At 45.6% G+C, this 19,469-nt stretch overlaps 1 protein-coding gene across 2 annotated transcripts; it reads right to left on the reverse strand.

Moving 5' to 3' along the window:
* Nucleotides 1–1,300: 1,300 nt before the first annotated feature.
* On the reverse strand, nucleotides 1,301–18,670 carry plppr3b (phospholipid phosphatase related 3b). 2 transcript variants are annotated; one of them, XM_045205345.1, is made up of 8 exons: nucleotides 18,222–18,670; nucleotides 13,375–13,481; nucleotides 12,705–12,890; nucleotides 12,136–12,265; nucleotides 11,680–11,875; nucleotides 10,798–10,855; nucleotides 4,169–4,342; nucleotides 1,301–2,925 (listed from the first exon to the last, which is right to left on the reverse strand). In XM_045205345.1, exons 2-8 carry the CDS (start codon nucleotides 13,456–13,458, stop codon nucleotides 1,501–1,503), a joined length of 2,253 nt encoding a protein of 750 aa, XP_045061280.1. In that variant the 5' UTR covers nucleotides 13,459–13,481; nucleotides 18,222–18,670; the 3' UTR covers nucleotides 1,301–1,500. The 2 variants fall into 2 exon arrangements, with proteins under 2 accessions (XP_045061280.1, XP_041695753.2); XM_041839819.2 differs by having other exon boundaries at nucleotides 18,089–18,670.
* Between the last annotated feature and the right edge of the window lie 799 nt (nucleotides 18,671–19,469).

Genomic DNA, 19,469 nt, shown 5'->3' on the forward strand with positions numbered 1-19,469 from the left:
TCCTTTTTTGGTTTGTGTTGCGTGGTGGTGTGCTTCTGATTTGAACCTTTGAAAAACGTCTTTGTGCTCCTGAAAATACCTTAGGGTCCCACATCAACTCGAGATGTTTCCTTCCATCTAGCATACATCATAGTACAGTCGTGGTCAAAAGTTTTGAGAATGACACAAATATTAATTTTCACAAAGTCTGCTGCCTCAGTTTTTATGATGGCAATTTGCATATACTCCAGAATGTTATGAAGAGTGATCAGATGAATTGCAGCAGGCAGGTGTGAGTGCGTCTGCACGCACAGTGAGGCAAATACTTTTGGAGGATGGCCTGGTGTCAAGAAGGGCAGGGAGGAAGCCACTTCTCTCCAGGAAAAACATCAGGGACAGACTGATATTCTGAAAAAGGTACAGGGATTGGACTGCTGAGGACTGAGGTAAAGTCATTTTCTCTGATGAATCCCCTTTCTGATTGTTTGGGGCATCCGGAAAAAAGCTTGTCCGGAGAAGACAAGGTGAGCGCTACCATCAGTTCTGTGTCATGCCAACAGTAAAGCATCCTGAGACCATTAATGTGTGGGGTTGCTTCTCAGCCAAGGGAGTGGGCTCACTCACAATACATTTACATTTTAGTCATTTAGCAGACGCTCTTATCCAGAGCGACTTACAGTTAGTGAATAGATATATTTTTTTATACTGGCCCCCCGTGGGAATCGAACCCACAACCCTGGCGTTGCAAACGCCATGCTCTATCAACTGAGCTACATCCCTGCCGGCCATTCCTTCCCCTACCCTGGACAACGCTGGGCCAATTGTGCGCCGCCCATGAGTCTCCCGGTCGCGGCCGGCTGCGACAGAGCCTGGATTCGAACCAGGATCTCTAGTGGCACAGTTAGCACTGCGATGCAGTGCCTTAGACCACTGCACCACTCAGGAGTGGCCTCGGGGAACAAAACATCAACATTTTGGGTCCATGGCCAGGAAACTCCCCAGATCTTAATCCCATTGAGAACTTGTGGTCGATCCTCAAAAGGCGGGTGGACAAACAAAAACCCACAAATTCTGACAAACTCCAAGCATTGATTATGCAAGAATGGGCTGCCATCAGTCAGGATGTGGCCCAGAAGTTAATTGACAGCATGCCAGGGCGGATTGCAGAGGTCTTGAAAAAGAAGGGTCAACACTGCAAATATTGACTCTTTGCATAAACTTAATGTAATTGTCAATAACATATTTGGACACTTATGGAATGCTTGTAATTATACTTCAGTATACCATAGTAACATCTGACAAAAATAGCTAAAAACACTGAAGCAGCAAACTTTGTGAAGACCAATACTTGTGTCATTCTCAAAACTTTTGACCACGACTGTAGGCTACAACCGTTTTGCACAGCTCCTTTGATAACATCACACATAGTTCGAGAGATGCATAGCAGCAGAGCCCAGCTTGTCAGTCCAGGTTTTGTACTGTTTTGTGGTTTGACTGTAAGGCTTATTAGTTAGTTAGTGACTACTCCTTATACCTCCGGCCACCCTGTATTTTTTTATAGTAGTTCTCCTGCTCACTCTTGTTTTGAAATTGAATGTCCCTCTCCAGGAGGACTAGCGCAGTCTTGCGTCGTAAAGTGGACTCCCGGCTTCTCCCATCGTGGGGGACCTCGGTGTGGGGGAGGGGCGGAGGGGGAAGCATCTCTGGGTCTCCGTCGCTGGTCGAGGAGCAGGGCGAGATGGTCTGGTGCAACCGGAAGCTACCAGTGCTGCCGCGAGCACCACCGCTGTCGCCGCGGTTCAGATCGTTGAGCTCGTAGGAGTCTCGAGGGTCGCTGCCGTTGGACGCGCCCCTCCACTCCCAGGGGTTCCCGTTGCCTGAGGAGGGGGGCTGGCCACCGTGCACCACGGGGTGGTGGGGGGCGTGGGCATCTACGGTGATGATGGTCGAATCACGCTGGGCCTCTGAGGGCGGCCGGTAGTGGGGCGAGTCGGCACTGGCCGTAGAGGAGGTGCAGGAGGAGGTGGAGGTGGTCTCGGAGGACTTGGGCGTGCCCCCCGAGGAGGAGGAAGGGAGGAGTCCCTGCTGCTTGGACATGGCGATCACTTGCATGATACGCGGCTGGTTGGGTGCCCCGCGAATCGACCCGCCGCCACCGCTCTTCTCTGTGATGGACTGCCACTTGGCGCGGGTTAGTGCACTTTTGGGCGACACTGGCGGGGGACCCACCTCGGGGATGTGGGGGGGTCTAGGGGTTGCCACCACCCTGGCACTCCCTGGAGGCCCCACACTGATGGGGATCGGACTGGTGAAAGCTCCCCTGTTGGACTGCACCGTAGATGGATACAGCGAGGCCTGTGGACCCCCGTCCTCTGACCCTTCCTCCCCCCCTTCGGAGCCCTCCTCACTGGCCTCCCGCTCAGCCTCATCCCTGAGGCTCAGACCCCGCATCTCCATGGACTTCTGCTTCCACTCTGTCACTAACTGCTGTGAGCGCATGGGGTCCATGGGCACCTGCACAGCCTTAAGCCTCCTCTGCATGGGCTGAGTAGGCTGCATCATGGGCTCCTCTGGGCCCCCGTTAGTGCCCAGGCCCCCGTTAGCGTTCATGCTAGATCTGGGCAGCGTGTTGCTGAAGGTCACCATGGTCTGCTGGCCCATGGGGCTGCGGGGCGCCAGGAGCTCCACGTCCACGCTGGCCCTTTTCAAGCTGCCGATGGAGGCCTTCTCGCGCTGCAGCGGCCGCCCCATGCCCTCCAGCCGGTCCAGGGAGGGCGGCACGGCGATCTCGTCGGCGCTCTCCGATGCTGAGGCAACACCTTTGTTGTAGACCGAGTCGTGGCCCCGCTGGGTCAGCGCTCGCAGGGCGTCCTCCTTCTGGGGTGGTGGAGCTGGCCTGATGATGATGTTGTCGGAGGACCTGAAGTTGCCAACGGCGTGGAAAGCCTGGAAGAGAAGAAGAGAAGGCCTTGGTCGCCTGAAATCCCTCCACAGCTACTCAGCATAATAGTCCTGTGGAAAGTCATTATCATTCAATATAATTCTTCTTCCTGGTTATTTGCCTGCGCTTTACACTCCAGAGGAAGCCGACTTAAACAGAACTGAGGAGCTGGCTCTAACCACCGCTCGCTATCTCTGATAAGAGTGAGAGAACACAGGGACAAAGAGGAAATGAGAGAAGGACAGAGATATGAGACAGAAAAGAGCTATGAGAAAAAATGGCATACGAATGAGAGAGCATGATAAAACAAATGGGTATGTAGAGTAGGCCCCACCATTGAAAGACAGAACGTCATGGAAAGACACTTCCAGAATCTGTTCAAATAATCCCCATTCAGGCGAAGGACCGAAAGAGTGTCTAAAATGGAGAGAGAGAGAGAGAGAGAGAGAGAGAGAGAGAGAGAGAGAGAGAGAGAGAGAGAGAGAGAGAGCGAGAGAGAGCGAGAGAGAGCGAGAGAGAGAGCGAGAGAGAGAGAGAGAGAGCGAGAGAGAGAGAGAGAGAGAGAGAGAGCGAGAGAGAGAGAGAGAGAGAGAGAGAGAGAGAGCGAGAGAGAGAGAGAGAGAGAGAGAGAGAGAGAGAGAGAGAGAGAGAGAGAGAGAGAGAGAGAGAGAGAGAGCGAGAGAGAGAGAGAGAGAGAGAGAGAGAGAGAGAGTGAGAGAGCAGGAGAGAAATGATGGGCATGAAAGTGAACTCCATCCCTCCTTGAGGACAGATAGTCGTATGAAAGCGGAAAGCAAATGAGAGAGGGAGGAGTGTGAGAAACTTCAATAAGAGCAGCAATCTGGAGATATCAAAGAGCCTAGCGCTAAACTGCAGGTAAGCCGTTTAAGTGGGGGAGGGAGAGATGGCATGCAGTTTGATCAGCTGAAATCCCACATCACTGTCTGGTGAATAACACTTTCCTCTCCAGTGCTCACATCAAATAAAATCGCAGAATGGTTTTGGCTACTACAGGAAGTATTAGGTAAACTCCCCTCACAGATACCTTTCAGAAATGTATGTGCGCAAGAATAGCCCTTTGTAAATCAGCTTTGATAGAATCCTTAAATGTCATGTTCCTAAATGTTTTCATCAACTGTCAATCCTGCAGATAGAAAAAGCCCATTTACAGAAATAAAGATTAATATGCACCATCACTGTCAAATAAATGTCACGTCAAGATAGATGCCCATGGAAGTTAGGTCTTACCAGGTAGGCAGCGATGCCGGCCCCTATGAGGAAGCCCACGTAGACGTCGATGGGGTGGCTGCGGTACTGGGTGATCTGGGTGAGGCCGGTTAGCGCCGCCACGATGGCAAACGCAAACACCAACACTGGCTTCAGCAGCTTGGTGCTGTCTGAGATGGTTGAGTTGAAGTACATCTGCAAGAAGAGAGAAATTGAGAAAATACATGGTGAGATATTATAACAGAAAAACTACAATACATTCCATTCATCTATGAATATGATACATTTGATTTCTGCTTAGAAACGGGTTCTACGTGTTTTCCCTTAATTCAATCCGCAAATGTTAAGCTTTGTGATAATATTTTAAGCGGTTTGAGGCAAACATTTCAATTTAAGAGCTACCAAATATATATATATGGGGGGAAAGCCAGTTTGGCACAATACGTTAACCTCGTCCTTAAAATAAATAGCCAGGACAGATTTGCTCAAAGGATTTGTGCATTGAGAATCTGGTGTGAATACTTTGGCTACAATTCCACTTTATTCTCAATCAATATTAGCACACAATGCCCTAATTTGTGGCTAATCAAACTGGTATTGTACTTGGCCAGCCACTGAACAACGCATTAAAAAGAGCCAAAGACGGAATCTGGGGGGAAGTTTTTTTATCACGACTTCAAAAGCATTCTCAGCATGTTTAATCAATAAAACTAGCTAATCGTGTTTTGTCGCTGTTTTTGTTTGTAAGTTGACTTAAAGCGATAGCCACTTTTTTATTTCAGTTGAGTCCTGGGGACCTATAGGGAAACACTGCCACATAAAATTGTACCTGGCCCTAGCAATACACACTAACCATGCTATCAACTCCATTCTTGATACACACAACAAACTGTTGAGCGTGAAAAACCCAGCAGCGTTGCAGTGTGCGCCTAGCACCTACTACCATACCCCGTTCAAAGGCACTTAAACCTTTTGTCTTTTTTATTTTTATTTTATTTCACCTTTATTTAACCAGGAAAGCCAGTTGAGAACAAGTTTTCATTTACAACTGCGACCTGGCCAAGATAAAGCAAAGCAGTGCGATAAAAACAACAACACAGAGTTACATATGGGGTAAAACAAAACATAAAGTCAAAAATACAACATAAAATATATATACAGTGTGTTCAAATGTAGCAAGTCATGGAGGTAAGGCAATAAATAGGCCATAGTGCAAAATAATTACAATTAGTATTAACACTGGAATGATAGATGTGCAAGAGATGATGTGCAAATAGAGATACTGGGGTGCAAATGAGCAAAATAAATAACAATATGGGGATGAGGTAGTTGGGTGAGCTAATTTCAGATGGGCTGTGTACAGGTGCAGTGATCGGTAAGGTGCTCTGACAACTGATGCTTAAAGTTAGTGAGGGAGTCTCCAGCTTCAGAGATTTTTGCAATTCGTTCCAGTCATTGTCAGCAGAGAACTGGAAGGAATGGCGGCCAAAGGAGGTGTTGGCTTTGGGGATGACCAGTGAGATATACCTGCTGGAGCGCATACTACGGGTGGGTGTCGCTATGGTGACCAATGAGCTAAGATAAGGCAGTGATTTGCCTAGCAGTGATGTATAGATGGCCTGGAGCCAGTGGGTTTGGCGACGAATATGTAGTGAGGACCAGCCAACAAGAGCGTACAGGTCACAGTGGTGGGTAGTACATGGGGCTTTGGTGACAAAACGGATGGCACTGTGATAGATTACATCCAATTTGCTGAGTAGAGTGTTGGAGGCTATTTTGTAAATGACATCGCCAAAGTCAAGGATCGGTAGGATAGTCAGTTTTACGAGGGCATGTTTGGCAGCATGAGTGAAGGAGGCTTTGTTGCGAAATAGGAAGCCAATTCTAGATTTAACTTTGGATTGGAGATGCTTAATGTGAGTCTGGAAGGAGAGTTTACAGTCTAACCAGACACCTAGGTATTTGTAGTTGTCCACATACTCTAGGTCAGACCCGTCGAGAGTAGTGATTCTAGTCGGGTGGGTGGGTGCCAGCAGCGTTCGATTGAAGAGCATGCATTTAGTTTTACTAGTGTTTAAGAGCAGTTGGAGGCTACTGAAGGAGTGTTGTATGGCATTGAAGCTCGTTTGGAGGTTTGTTAACACAGTGTCCAATGAAGGGCCAGATGTATACAAAATGGTGTTGTCTGCGTAGAGGTGGATCTGAGAGTCACCAGCAGCAAGAGCGACATCATTGATATACACGGCGAAAAGAGTCGGCCCAAGAATTGAACCCTGTGGCACCCCCATAGAGACTGCCATAGGTCCAGACAACAGGCCCTCCGATTTGACACATTGAACTCTATCTGAGAAGTAGTTGGTGAACCAGGCGAGGCAGTCATTTGAGAAACCAAGGCTATTTAGTCTGCCAATAAGAATGCGGTGGTTGACAGAGTCGAAAGCCTTGGACAGGTCGATGAAGACGGCTGCACAGTACTGTCTATTAACGATTGCGGTTAAAATATAGTTTAGCACCTTGAGCGTGGCTGAGGTGCACCCTTGACCAGCTCGGAAACCGGATTGCATAGCGGAGAAGGTACGGTGGGATTCGAAATGGTCGGTGAGCCTTTGCTTTCCTAACTGCTTGTGTATATTGGTTCCTAACTTCCCTGAAAGGTTGCATATCGCGGGGGCTATTCGATGCTAATGCAGTACGCCACAGGATGTTTTTGTGCTGGTCAAGGGCAGTCAAGTCTGAGGAGAACCAGGGGCTATATCTGTTCTTAGTTCTGTATTTTTTGAATGGGGCATGTTTATTTAAGATTGAGAGGAAATTACTTCTAAAGAACAACCAGGCATCCTCTACTGACGGAATGAGATTGATATCCATCCAGGATACCTGGGCCAGGTCAATTAGGAAGGCCTGCTCGCTAAAGTGTTTTAGGGAGCATTTGACAGTGATGAGGGGTGGTCATTTGACCGCGGACCTGTTACGGACGCAGGCAATAAGGCAGTGATCGCTGAGATCCTGGTTGAAGACAGCGGAGGTGTATTTAGAGGGTAAGTTAGTCAGGATGGTATCTATGAGGGTGCCCATGTTTACGGATTTAGGGTTGTACCTGGTAGGTTCGTTGATAATTTGTGTGAGATTGAGGGCATCTAGTTTGGATTGTAGGATGGCCGGGGTGTTAAGCATATCCCAATTTAGGTCACCAAGCAGTACGAACTCTGAGGATAAATGGGGGGCAATCAATTCACATATGGTGTCCAGGGCACAGCTGGGGGCTGAGGGGGGTCTGTAGCAAGCGGCAACAGTGAGAGACTTATTTCTGGAAAGGTGGATTTTTAGAAGTAGAAGCTCAAACTGTTTGGGCACAGACCTGGATAGTATGATAGAGCTCTGCAGGCTATCTCTACAGTAGATTTCAACTCCACCCCCTTTGACAGGTCTATCTAGATGGAAAATGTTGTAGTTGGGGATGGACATTTCAGAATTTTTGGTGGCCTTCCTAAGCCAGGATTCAGACACTGCTAGAACATCAGGGTTGGCGGAGTGTGCTAACGCAGTGAATATCTCAAACTTAGGAAGGAGGCTTCTGATGTTAACGTGCAGAAAACCAAGGCTTTTACGGTTACAGAAGTAAACAAATGATAGCTCCTGGGGAGTAGGAGTGATACTGGGGGCTGCAGGGCCTGGGTTAGCCTCTACATCACCAGAGGAACAGAGGAGGACTAGAATAAGGATACGGCTAAAGGCTTTAAGAACTGGTCTTCTAGTGCGTTGGGTACAGAGAATAAAGGGGGCAGATTTCCGGGCGTTGTAGAATAGATTCAGGGCATTATGTACAGACAAGGATATGGAAGAATATGAGTACAGTGGAAGTAAACCTAAGCGTTGGGTAACAATGAAAGAGATAGCATCACTGGAGGCACTGATTGAGCCGGTCTCGGCGTGTATGGGGGGTGGAACAAAGGAACTATTTGAGGCAGTTTGAGAGGGACTTGGGGTTCTACAGTGAAATTGTATAAGAACTAACTGGAACAGCAATAGGCAAGGCATATTGACATGGGAGAGAGGCATAAAGCAATCACAGGTGTTATTAGAGAGAGCTAAGACAACAACTGGTAATGGCAATAAAGTTTGGGCTGAGGCTAAACGGATAAACAGGATGGGGTACTGTGTAAAGGAACAGTCCAGCAGGCATCAGCTGTGCAGCTGAGTGATCATAAGGTCCAGTGAACAGCAATATGTGAGTCCGAGAGCAGTTCGAATTGGTACTACAGCACAGCGATCAGGAAGCACGGCTGTCGTTTGCGTGTGCTAGCGGGCCGGGGCTAGCAGATGGATCTTCGTGGTCGTCGCAACCGGAAGCCTGTTGAAACCACAGACGATTACGTCAGCAGACCAGTCGAGATGGATCGGCGGGGCTCTGTGTCGACTCTAGGAGGTCCCGTCCGGTTGACAGAGAGGTAGATAGCCGGGAGATGTGCCTGACTCAAGGCTAGCTCAAGGCTGATTAGCCAACAACAACGTTCATTTGGTTGCAGCTAGCTAGTTGCGATTATCCAGTGTTAAAGGTCCAGTGATTCCGGCAGAAAATCTGATAGGTTCTGGGTCGATAACGCGCTGTGCAGACAGTGCAGACTGGCCGATAATAGTCCAGGCTAGAGCTGGCTGGTAGGTAGTGCAGGCCACGGATAATGGTGAAAAAACACTAATGGTGGCTAATAGCAAGTAGCTAGTTAGCTGGTTAGCTGGCTACTCCCGTCCGGTAGACAGAGAGGTAGATAGCCGGGATATGGGCCTGCTCGAGGCTAGCTCGAGGCTAACTAATGCTTGCTTCGGGGGCAGTGGTGATTAGCCTACAGCAACATCCATTCGACATCCATTCGGTTGCGGCTAGCTAGTTGCGATCCGGTGTTAAGGTCCAGTGATTCAGTTATTCCGGCAGAAATTCCGATGTTCTGGGTGAAAACCACTAACGGTGGCTAATAGCAAGTAGCTAGTTAGCTGGCTGGCTAGTTTCAACTGGAGATTCTAGATAAAGGTGAGTAAATAATAGAATCCGTTCTACACTGAGTGAGGCGGGTTGCAGGAAAGTATATTTAGTAGAAGGATGAAAAGTGTGATAGGGAAATATATACGTAAAATACAAAAAAAATACAAAAAACGATTTACATGGACACACAAGAGAACACGACCGCACTGCTATGCCATGTCTTGCCCATTCACCCTCTGATTGGAACACATACACAATCCATGTCTCAATTGTCTCAAGGCTTAAAAATCCTTCTTTAACCTGTCTCCTCCCTTTCATCTACACTGATTGAAGTGGATTTAACAAGTGACATCAATAAGGGATCATAGCTTTCACCTGGATTCACCCGGTCAGTTTATGTAATGGAAAGAGCAGGTGTTCTTAATGTTTTGTACACTCAGTGGCAAGTTTATTAGGTACACCACCCCGTTCACGAAAATGGTGGCCGTGGCTTGCTATATAAAGCAGGTAGACAGGCATCGATGCATTCTGTTACTATTCGACTGAATGTTAGAATGGGAAAAATGAGTGACCTAAGCGACTTTGCCCGTGGTATGATCGTCGGTGCCAGGCGTGCCGGTTCCAGTATCTCAGAAACGGCCGGCCTCCTGGGATTTTCACGCACGACAGTGTTTAGGATGTACAGAGAATGGTGCGACAAACAAAACACATCCAGTCAGCGGCAGTCCTGTGGGTGAAAACAGCTGGCTGATGAGAGGTCGAAGGAGAATGGCAAGAATCGTGCAAGCTGACAGGCGGGCCACAAACAGGTAAATAACGACTCAGTACAACAGTGGTGTGTGTTCTGCATCTCAGAACGTACAACTCGTCGGCCCTTGTCACGGATGGGCTATTGCAGCAGACGACCACACCGTGTTCCACTCCTGTCAGCTAAAAACAAGAAGAAGCGGCTCCAGTGGGCACGCAATCACCAACACTGGACAATTGAGGAGTGGAAAAACATTGGCTGGTCCGAAGAATCCTGGTTCCTGTTGCGTCATGCTGATGGCAGAGTCAGGATTTGGCGTAAGCAACATGAGTCCATGGCCCCATCCTGCCTGGTGTCAACGGTACAGGCTGATGGCGGTTTTGTAATGGAGTGAGGAATGTTTTCCTAGCACACGTTAGGTCCCTTGATACCAATTGAGCAATGTTTCCATGTCCCTAAAAATTCAGGCTGTTCAAATAAAATCAAATCAAATGTTATTTCTCACATGCGCCGAATACAACAGGTGTAGACCTTACAGTGAAATGCTTACTTACAAGCCCTTAACCAACAACGCAGTTTTAAGAAAGAATACCCCAAAAAAATATTTTTAAAAATAATAACATTAAGAGCAGCAGTAAAATAACAATAGTGAGGCTATATACAGGGGGTACCGGTACCGAGTCAATGTGCGGGAGCACCGGTTAGCGGAGGTAATTGAGGTAAAGGGGGGTCTGACACGCTACTAGATGGGTGTAACTAATAAACTGGCCACTGAGTGTACATAATAACCATCATAACGAAGTAAACTTGGAGTCACGTAATGATATGTTGTGTGGATTGTGTGCATGAAAATCTGTCGCCAACGGATGGAAACCTAGCTAGTGATACTTCATACTGTGCATTTGTCGCAGGAAGTGTACTTACTGATATGTACACAGCAGCAAAGGCAGACAGGGTTGCGTGCTGGGAGGGAAAGGTTTTCCTGACAAGAAAGAGAAAACGTGTTTGTGGCAAGATGAAATGCTAGAGAAGCAGACAGACAGACACCATATGTCACACAGCTTTGATCACAATCTAAAAGGGGAGAGGAGAGAAAAGTGATAGTGTGGAATAAAGATCACACCTGCACATTGCTACAATGCGGGTTAGTGTTGTGGTGTTGTTGTCAAGGTGTGCTGTATCTGTCTAAGTGTACAGTATCGGTACATCCCTGTTTATCTGTCTATGACTGATCTGTGAATCTGTGTTGAAATACCACAAAATGGCTTCCTTACTAACTCCAATTCCTGATCACTTAGTATATCTTAGTATACCTAAGACTGGATGAGATTGATTATCTGAAAGCAAAATGGAGGAACAGAAAACTTGTCGTGGGTTTCATCTTGCCAGTCGGTTTAGATCTGTGGTCCAGAGAGGAAGGAAACAAGAAAAGGAGGCTTTTCATGAGTATTAAGACTCATCCTCTGCCAGAGAATATAAGATGTTCTGTTCAAGGCTGCATTCCAATCCTTAGTACATCATGTCCTTGAAAACCCATTAAATTAATATTTACCCTTCATTTTTCCCAATGCAATGTTATCCCTTATTGTGCCTCAGTGAGAGCCTTTGAACCACTCTGTCTTTTTGATTGGGACCACCGGTATGAATGATGTACAGAGACGAGGACACACATTATCCAGACTAGCATACTACTAACAATGCATGCCAAAAATAATTGCTTCATTCAAACCGGTATTCTAGTATAGATACTGTAACAGAACCTTAATTCTTCCTGGTTCAGGTGGTTATGTTATGTCATGTTGCTACCTGGCAGAGACGATGGCGTGCTGGTCGTGACCAGAGCAGATGTCCTTGGTGATGTAGGGGTTTTTATCACAGGCCACCCCTGGCTGAGTGTAGTTGGGCTTGCACACAGTCAGGAAGAAGGGGGTGTGATAACCTGTGGCCAACTGAATCACATCAGTCATTAGAGCCGTGGCACACAACCCAAACACATGGACACCTGGAGAGACAGAGACAGAGGTAGAGAGAGAGAAAGGGAGTGAAAAGAGAGGAGGGTGAATGGGAAGAGGGAGAGAGAAATACAGAGAGAGAGATGGGTGGGGAAGAGAAAGAGAAGGGAGCGAGGAGTGACGTGAGGAGAAAGAGAGAGTAGTGAAGACAAGAACAAAAGAGGAAAAAGAAAGAGCAAGAGTGAGTCATCGTCATACTGGATATATACCTGAACAGGCGACATTCATTTGACACAGAGTGGAACCATACCTACGAAGCGCACCGTTCGCCGAAGGAAGGAGTTGAAGTTGCACCCACCGGCGTTGATGCTGCCTTCCACCCCAGGTCGGATCTTAAGACGTGACTGCATGAAGTAAACCAGGCCCTCCCCAATCATGATCTGACCAGACGACAAGATCACACAATCAGAGATACAGCAGTACTAATCAATGCATTTGGACTTGATAATTGTGTTGAACGCCATCTCAGAGACCGGCTATTAGAGAAAACAATTTGAGTATTAGATTTTTGTATGTGGTATGTGTGAACTTGGTCTCATGTTATATGGTCTGATTTGAATGTAAGCCTATATATTTGACAACTATATTTTGGTTTGAGTGAATTCAACGTATTCATACATTATACATTATTGTCTGAATGTTTTTACCATGAGTTCATGTAGTTTGAGTGTATAATAGCTTAATTATACATAGAGTGTATCACATAGGCCATACGTGGGTGTGTTTAGAAGGGTACTCATACAGGCAGAGCAGCATCGTGTGTGTGTGTGTTTGGGTGTGTGTGCACACGCCCAAGTGTGTTTAGAGGGGTGTAGTCACCGAGGCGGCCGGCCCAGCGAAGGCCAGGCTGAGCAGCATGAGTAGAGGGATGAGCTCGTCTCCACCGTCAACGTAGGGCATGCTCAGCATGCGGTCATGGCAACGGAAGCCTACCTGGGCAGGCTGGAGCAGGTCCGTCAGCTCCAGGAAGTAGAGTGACACCATAGAAGAAGCCACAATGGGCAGCTGGGAAACAGGAAGTGCAAGTGTAGGTCAAAGGTTGTTGTCAGACTTGTCACTATACTTACTACCACTAACTCTAACCTTAAAGATAACTATATAGAAGTTTGCGTCTGGGGGTACTCTTGAACCAGAAGGGGTCCCCTAAATAGACTAACTAGATACTTGAATAGATAAGGTTCAGATCGTTTAAAATAATGACATGTGAGCGGAAAAGATAGGAAGGCATGTCATCCTCAGCTTCAGCGTATTGATCCAAATGTATCCACCCATGATAATCACAAACAGAAGACACAGCGAGAGAGAAATGCAGAGCGCCAGACAAATATATTCTTATGGAGTCAATAAATATGTGTTTGTTAGTTTGTTCATTCGTTTGTTTGTTTGTTCGTTCATTCATTCGTTCAGTCAATCAATCAGATACAACCAAAGACTATCATTATAGCATGTTGCTACATGTCGAATTCATAACGCTGATATTTCTACCCACCTCTACAAAATAGAAGCATGGCAACAGAGTCAAGCTATCTTTCGGCGGCTTCTTCTTGGGCTTTGGGTCTCTTGGCGTCATCATTGTGACGTCTGATGTGGACAAACCTGAAAGAACACATAGTTGAAGGTTAACAAAAAAAATCATAGTACTGAATGAGCTCAGGGCCATTTCTTAGTTATTTTAACGGACTATATTAAAATGGATTCAATTTAAATAATTCATTAATTTATTCCATTAAAATTGATAAGAGATGGTCCTGAGCTCGGAATGCCATGTAGGCAAATGCAATGGTAAAACACGTAGGTGTCCATGATAATGAATGACTGGGGAGCACAACTCAAGGCCCTCATGTTCCACAGTATTGATGGTTTTCGTTTCTCTTTGGCATTTAATTGATAAATTAATGTTATTGGTTTCCTGGAGAGTGCACACACCTTGTTCCAGGTAAAAACCAGTCACAGGTTAAAAGACAAAAACCAGCAGGACAACCAGCGCCCTTCGAGGACCAGAACTGCACCCCTAACCTAGACACTAATCTATTTCCCTGTTGCCATTACTTGAGCATATACTGGCACGGTAGGCCAACTTGTGTAAGCCAAATTTGCCAGTGAGTGGACACACATTGAAAGTGGTTCCTTCATTATTATAGCCCACACATACAGTACCTTGATAGGCCTATTCTGGCACTGAAAACCCATACCTATGGAGAGGAGGATGCCAAAGTAACTAACTAGTGCTGACTTTGGCCGACCACGCACACAGCCAGTCTCGCTAGCACTCTGAGCATACAGGTGAGAAGCCAAGCCTGGAACAGACTCTCTCCATGGGTACTGTAACATTACTATTAACCTTCTCTGCTAGCAGCTAATTATGCTAACCAGCAGGCGATGAGATCAGGTGCTAGATGTTTTTAGAAAGGTATTGCTAGCCATCTTAATGTAGGTACTGAAGAATAGCAAAATTGTGATAGTGAGTTTCTCATTTTCTCATATTGTTTTGCCAAGAGAATGTTCACAAAAAATGTGCTAATAATTGGCACCAATATCGAAATGTGTCGGAGGTTTTCATACCTCAACAGCAGTGTATTGTGGAGATGAGTCCATGTCCCACACCATCTGTTGTGTAGATTGATATATATATATCTGCATCTACTCAATATATGGCATGGGACATGGAGTCATCTTGACATTAGACCACTGTTGAGGTCTGACTGATTTTGATATTTAGGAATCAAAAAACATGCAACTTCGATATTGGTGCTAATTATCACTTGATTTAATGTATGGCACATTTTTTGTGAACATTCTCTTGGCAAAACAATATATATATATGTATATGTATATATATATATATATATATATATATATATATTTGTTTTGCCAAGAGAATGTTCACAAAAAATGTGCCATACATTCAATTAAGTGATAATTAGCACCAATATTGAAGTTGCACGTTTTTTTATTTATAACACTATGCAATGTACAGACATTTACAACCGCTTATGTCAGCTTATATCAATATCTACAGGTTGAAATAGGGTACGCAGTGATACCAACTTGCAATTGACATAGTGTAGCATTAACGCAGCTGTTATGTATGGTATATAAATGTGTTATGTAGTCCCTCAAAAGAAAGTACTTCCCTGAGCATATAGATACTCACTTGCTTGCTGTTTGTGTAGGGAAAATACAAGTGCCAAGATACTTGACAAGACAACCCTAGAGTGAGGGAGGTAAAATGCCAACAGAGTGCTCGTCTTTCATTGGGGAAAATACATGTTTATCTAGAGGACCCAGATTTTCCTTAAAAGAGGGTGGGAGGGAGAGAGAGAGAGAGAGAGAGAAAGAGAGAGACAGACAGAGCGACAGAGAGGGGGGAGTTGTGTGTGTTGAAGGGGTTGGGGAGTGTGGAGAGGAAGGGGGTTTAGACAGTGCCTCAAACAAACTGAGGTCTGTGTATGTCTCTGGTCAGAGAACCAGCTTGACAGCCAGCGAGAGGGTTTGAATGGGGAGTCTTTTAATTAAACAGGATGGATTAGATCACAGCTGTCCTCACTGGGGCTATTGTTGCACTCAAGTGAGAGTCAAGATGGTCCCTCAGTCTAAGACAAAAAGCAAGTAATTTTTACACACGTCCTCCACAATGTCTGTGTGGAGTGTTGTGGGCAATGCTGTCCTTGCTCCAGAGAAAAACAACACTATTCTATACAAAGGTGGGGACTCCTTTTGGAGGAGGCTGAAATCAGGGGTTCCAACATCTTATTAAGCAGGCAGGAAAAAATTTGAATGATTTTAAATATTGTAAAAAATATATATTTTGGCGACAGTTCCACCACCTACAACATAACAGTAGGTTGAGGTACCCTGTAACTCCCCAATTTTAATCCCAGCAAACCAGGGAAATCCTGAGGACATTCGACAACGTTTCCATCAGGTCCCTTAAGGGTTTCGGTGCGACGTTATCCCTCTGACGTTCTGAGAACATTCAAAGAACATCGCATGATGGTCCCAAGGGAACGTTCTCTGGAGGACCTTTGTCTAGTTCCCTTTAAGTTCCCAGGACATCACTGAGGACCATGTCAGGACCTTTTTAGGATGTTCTCAGGACGTTCATTTTACTAGTCCTTAGGACGTCACATGATGGTCCCAAGGGAATGTTCTCTGGGGGACCTTTGTCTAGTTCCCTGTAAGATCCCAGGACGTCACTGAGAACCATGTCAGGACCTTCATGTCAGGACCTTTTTAGGATGTTCTCAGGATGTTCATTTTACTAGTCCTTAGGACGTCGCGTGATGGTCGCAAGGGGGACCTTTTTCTAGTTTCCAGTTTGTCCCGGGGACTTCCCCAAAGACGTTTTCAGGATGTTCTTGGGACGTTATGTCATGGTCCCCTGGAGGTTTTGTCTAGTTCCCGATCTATCCCAGGGACGTTTTTAGGACATTCTTGGGACGTTGTGTCATGGTCCCCTGGAGGTTTTGTCTTGTTCCTGGTTGGTCCCGGGACATCCCAAGGACGTTCTTGGGACATTATGTAATGGTCTCCTGAAGCTCCCTTGATTGTCCCAGGTGTCCCAAGCCATTATAAGTAAAGTAATGACATGGTATCAGAGCATTAAGATAAAGTGGTACGCTGTTCAGCTTAAATATTGTAAAATCTTTCATCAATGACAATATGATTACAATATTGACATGATTACTTAGTACTGACTTTTCAATATGACCCCACCTGGGATTTGGGGTATGCTGATCGGTCTGCTGCACCACAAAGTCTGTAGAATTTCAGAAGTCCCCTATCTCTGCACTTAACAAAAGAGTGCCATCTGCACTGCTAGTTTATTATGAGTTAATCTGACTATTCTCTCATTGATTTAATTTACTTATTTCAGCAATTTGAGTTTGGGTTTTTGGTATAGTCTAATGTTGGTGAGGCATATTATTCTGTTTTAATGTTACTCCTGAATCACTATGATAAATATAACCGTTTTTCTTGAGTGTATTTTTAACAGAGCTGAGCTTTACTTTGAAATGCAACGTGTAGGAATAGGGCTAAAGGTGAAATCAGTCACTGATTCAGACATGGTGGAGTAGCAGGAAGATCGGAATGCTGTGAACCAAGAGATTGTGAGTTCAAATCCCAGGTGAGGACATGTTAAATAATAATGACTGTATGAATAAAAATACACAATGCTGCTGTTTATTTGAGACCATCAGGTGATGTCCGCAGGACCCGGTAACTAGACAAAAACCTCCAGAGGACCATGACACAACGTCCTCGGGACGTCCCCGGGACAAACTGGGAACAAGACAAAACCTCCAGGAGACCATGACACAACGTCCCAAGAACGTCCTCGGTACAAATAGGGAACTAGACAAAACCTCCAGGGGACTATGACACAATGCCACAAGAATGTCCTTAAAACGTCTCGGGACAAACCGGGAACTAGACAAAACGACTAGGGGACCATGACACAATGTCCTGACGACTTTAGGCGACCATTTCTTGACATCCCGGGAACCTCCTAACAACTCATTATTGATTGCAGGGATAAGAGTGGCATTGTATAACTAAGGCAGGATTGGACTGATAAAGAGGATTAAGCAAATTCAATATTCCAAAACAAACTAATAATGTACTACTGTAATACAACTTTATTAACTTAGCTATACAACCATGGTAGGTATGTACTGTAGGTAGGTAGATACAGACAAGACAGACACACACACAGGCAGACATGAACATATTTGGTGCAACAATAAAACAAATTCCAAATGTATGGGTGTATAGGCATTAGGTCCTAGGTGTGCAGCTGCCATACAACGTGGGGTGCTTATCAATTGAGAAAAATCCAGAGATAAAACTGCGACATTGATTTGTATCTTTTAATGTACGCAAATTGTCAGGCTACCAAAGAAATTACCTATGGTTACATGGCACAACGACAAAACGTGCTGTCTGGTGAGTGAGGCAATAGCCTATACCTCAAATCCATATGGGAATCACATTTTATATGAATCACTAGGGCAGGCTGCCTATATGACTACAAACACACATGGTTGAAAATATCATGATCATGGATGATGGTTGCTTGACATGCACACAGTGAGAGAGCTATAATTAATTCGATCAATTAGCCTATGCATATCAGATATATAAAGTAAAATACATTTAAAGCATAAAATCCTTATAAGAGAATAATAAAGACCAAAACTCACCTAGGCTATATGTAGCCTAAATACAAATAATAAATAGAAAATCAGCAAAAGTTAATTGATTACAGATATAGCACGAGGAATATATGTGATGGTAAGACTAGGCTACTACTGTCGCTGTTCCCCCTTTACGCACCGCAAGTGGAAATACCGTCAACGTTTCTCACAGCAACTCAGTCCATTTCACTTTCTTCTTTCTGCTCACGTCTCACACGGAGCGATCCCGAAGAAAGCGTTTAGTGGGTGCAGTTTTGGTGGAGTGAAAATGCACGATTTCCTCGGCCTCAGCGGGCTTTTGACTTGGGCAACACTGGCGATTCAGCGAGAAATGCCTTGCACCGCTCCCGGTTCAAAAGGTTGCTTCGGATACTGTGGTCTCGCTCTTGACCTTAGCTAGATGGATGACAGATAATCATTGATAACCTGTCTATTGACAGCCCTAGTATACCGTCATGGGGGAACGGGGACTGTCAATGATGCATCCTAGGCTACTGCAAAAAGACTGTGAGAGCAGAAGAAGCGGGGAGGAGTGTGGGTGTGTGTGTAGCCTTTCGTGTAGTGCGTAGCCTTTTGTGTAGTGCGTGTGTGTATGTTGCAGCCAATATGAGAGAAAGGCGGTTTCTTCCCCCACCATAATTTTAGGGACACATGGCGTCAGTCTGCCCTCATGCATTCTCTCTCTCTCTCTCTCTCTCTCTCTCTCTCTCGTGTTCTTTTGAATGCTCAGTGCTGTAGCTTTACACCAGAATAACTTCAAGGAGTCATTGTTTGGGACCACGAACGGGAATCTGTGCAGCACGTCCATTTTTAGAGATTCTCTCACTAATCAGGTAATTGCTGCAGACACTCAATCACTGCCTTTCAATGAAAACGATCCTCCTATGGAGGAATCTGCACCGAACGCATGCTGCACAGCATTGTCCACAGGAGAGTAGGCTGTGCTTGCCTTAGCCCTACAGCTCTTGCCTCTGTCTTGCAGGATTTTCTGTGGGTTCTATTTTGGGACAATATGAGGGACAATATGATATACCAGCATTCAAGCCTATACACTGCCTGTGCCTGCAACACATCCCCCATAGTCCTTGTCGTTTAGCTCCATAGTCCTTATTATAGGCTACAGCTATTATAAAAGGGATTGTTTTTTTGACCACTATCTCTGTAGTCAATCACTTCACATGCAAAGAATAATTTTACATTTTAGCAGACGCTCTTATCCAGAGCGACTTACAGTTAGTGAGTGCATACATTTTTCATACTGGCTCCCCGTGGGAATCGAACCCACAACCCTGGCGTTGCAAGCGCCTAATAATCAGTAGGCTATACCCTTTGGGCACACCTAGCTATCTTTATTAACGTAACTTCTGTGCACATTTGACCCTGGCAA

Source organism: Coregonus clupeaformis, chromosome 20 (assembly GCF_020615455.1).
Source record: "Coregonus clupeaformis isolate EN_2021a chromosome 20, ASM2061545v1, whole genome shotgun sequence".
In the NCBI taxonomy this organism is placed as follows: Eukaryota; Metazoa; Chordata; class Actinopteri; order Salmoniformes; family Salmonidae; genus Coregonus; species Coregonus clupeaformis.

Bases quoted from the DNA above. Each gene is read 5' to 3' on its own strand.
- plppr3b (XM_045205345.1), bottom strand. From the start codon at position 13,458: ATGATGACGCCAAGAGACCCAAAGCCCAAGAAGAAGCCGCCGAAAGAT. The intron at 11,876-12,135 runs GTATGGTTCCAC...CTGTCTCTCCAG, and splicing joins GCGAACGGTGCGCTTCGTAG to GTGTCCATGTGTTTGGGTTG. The intron at 2,926-4,168 runs GTAAGACCTAAC...CTTCTCTTCCAG, and splicing joins CCGGCATCGCTGCCTACCTG to GCTTTCCACGCCGTTGGCAA.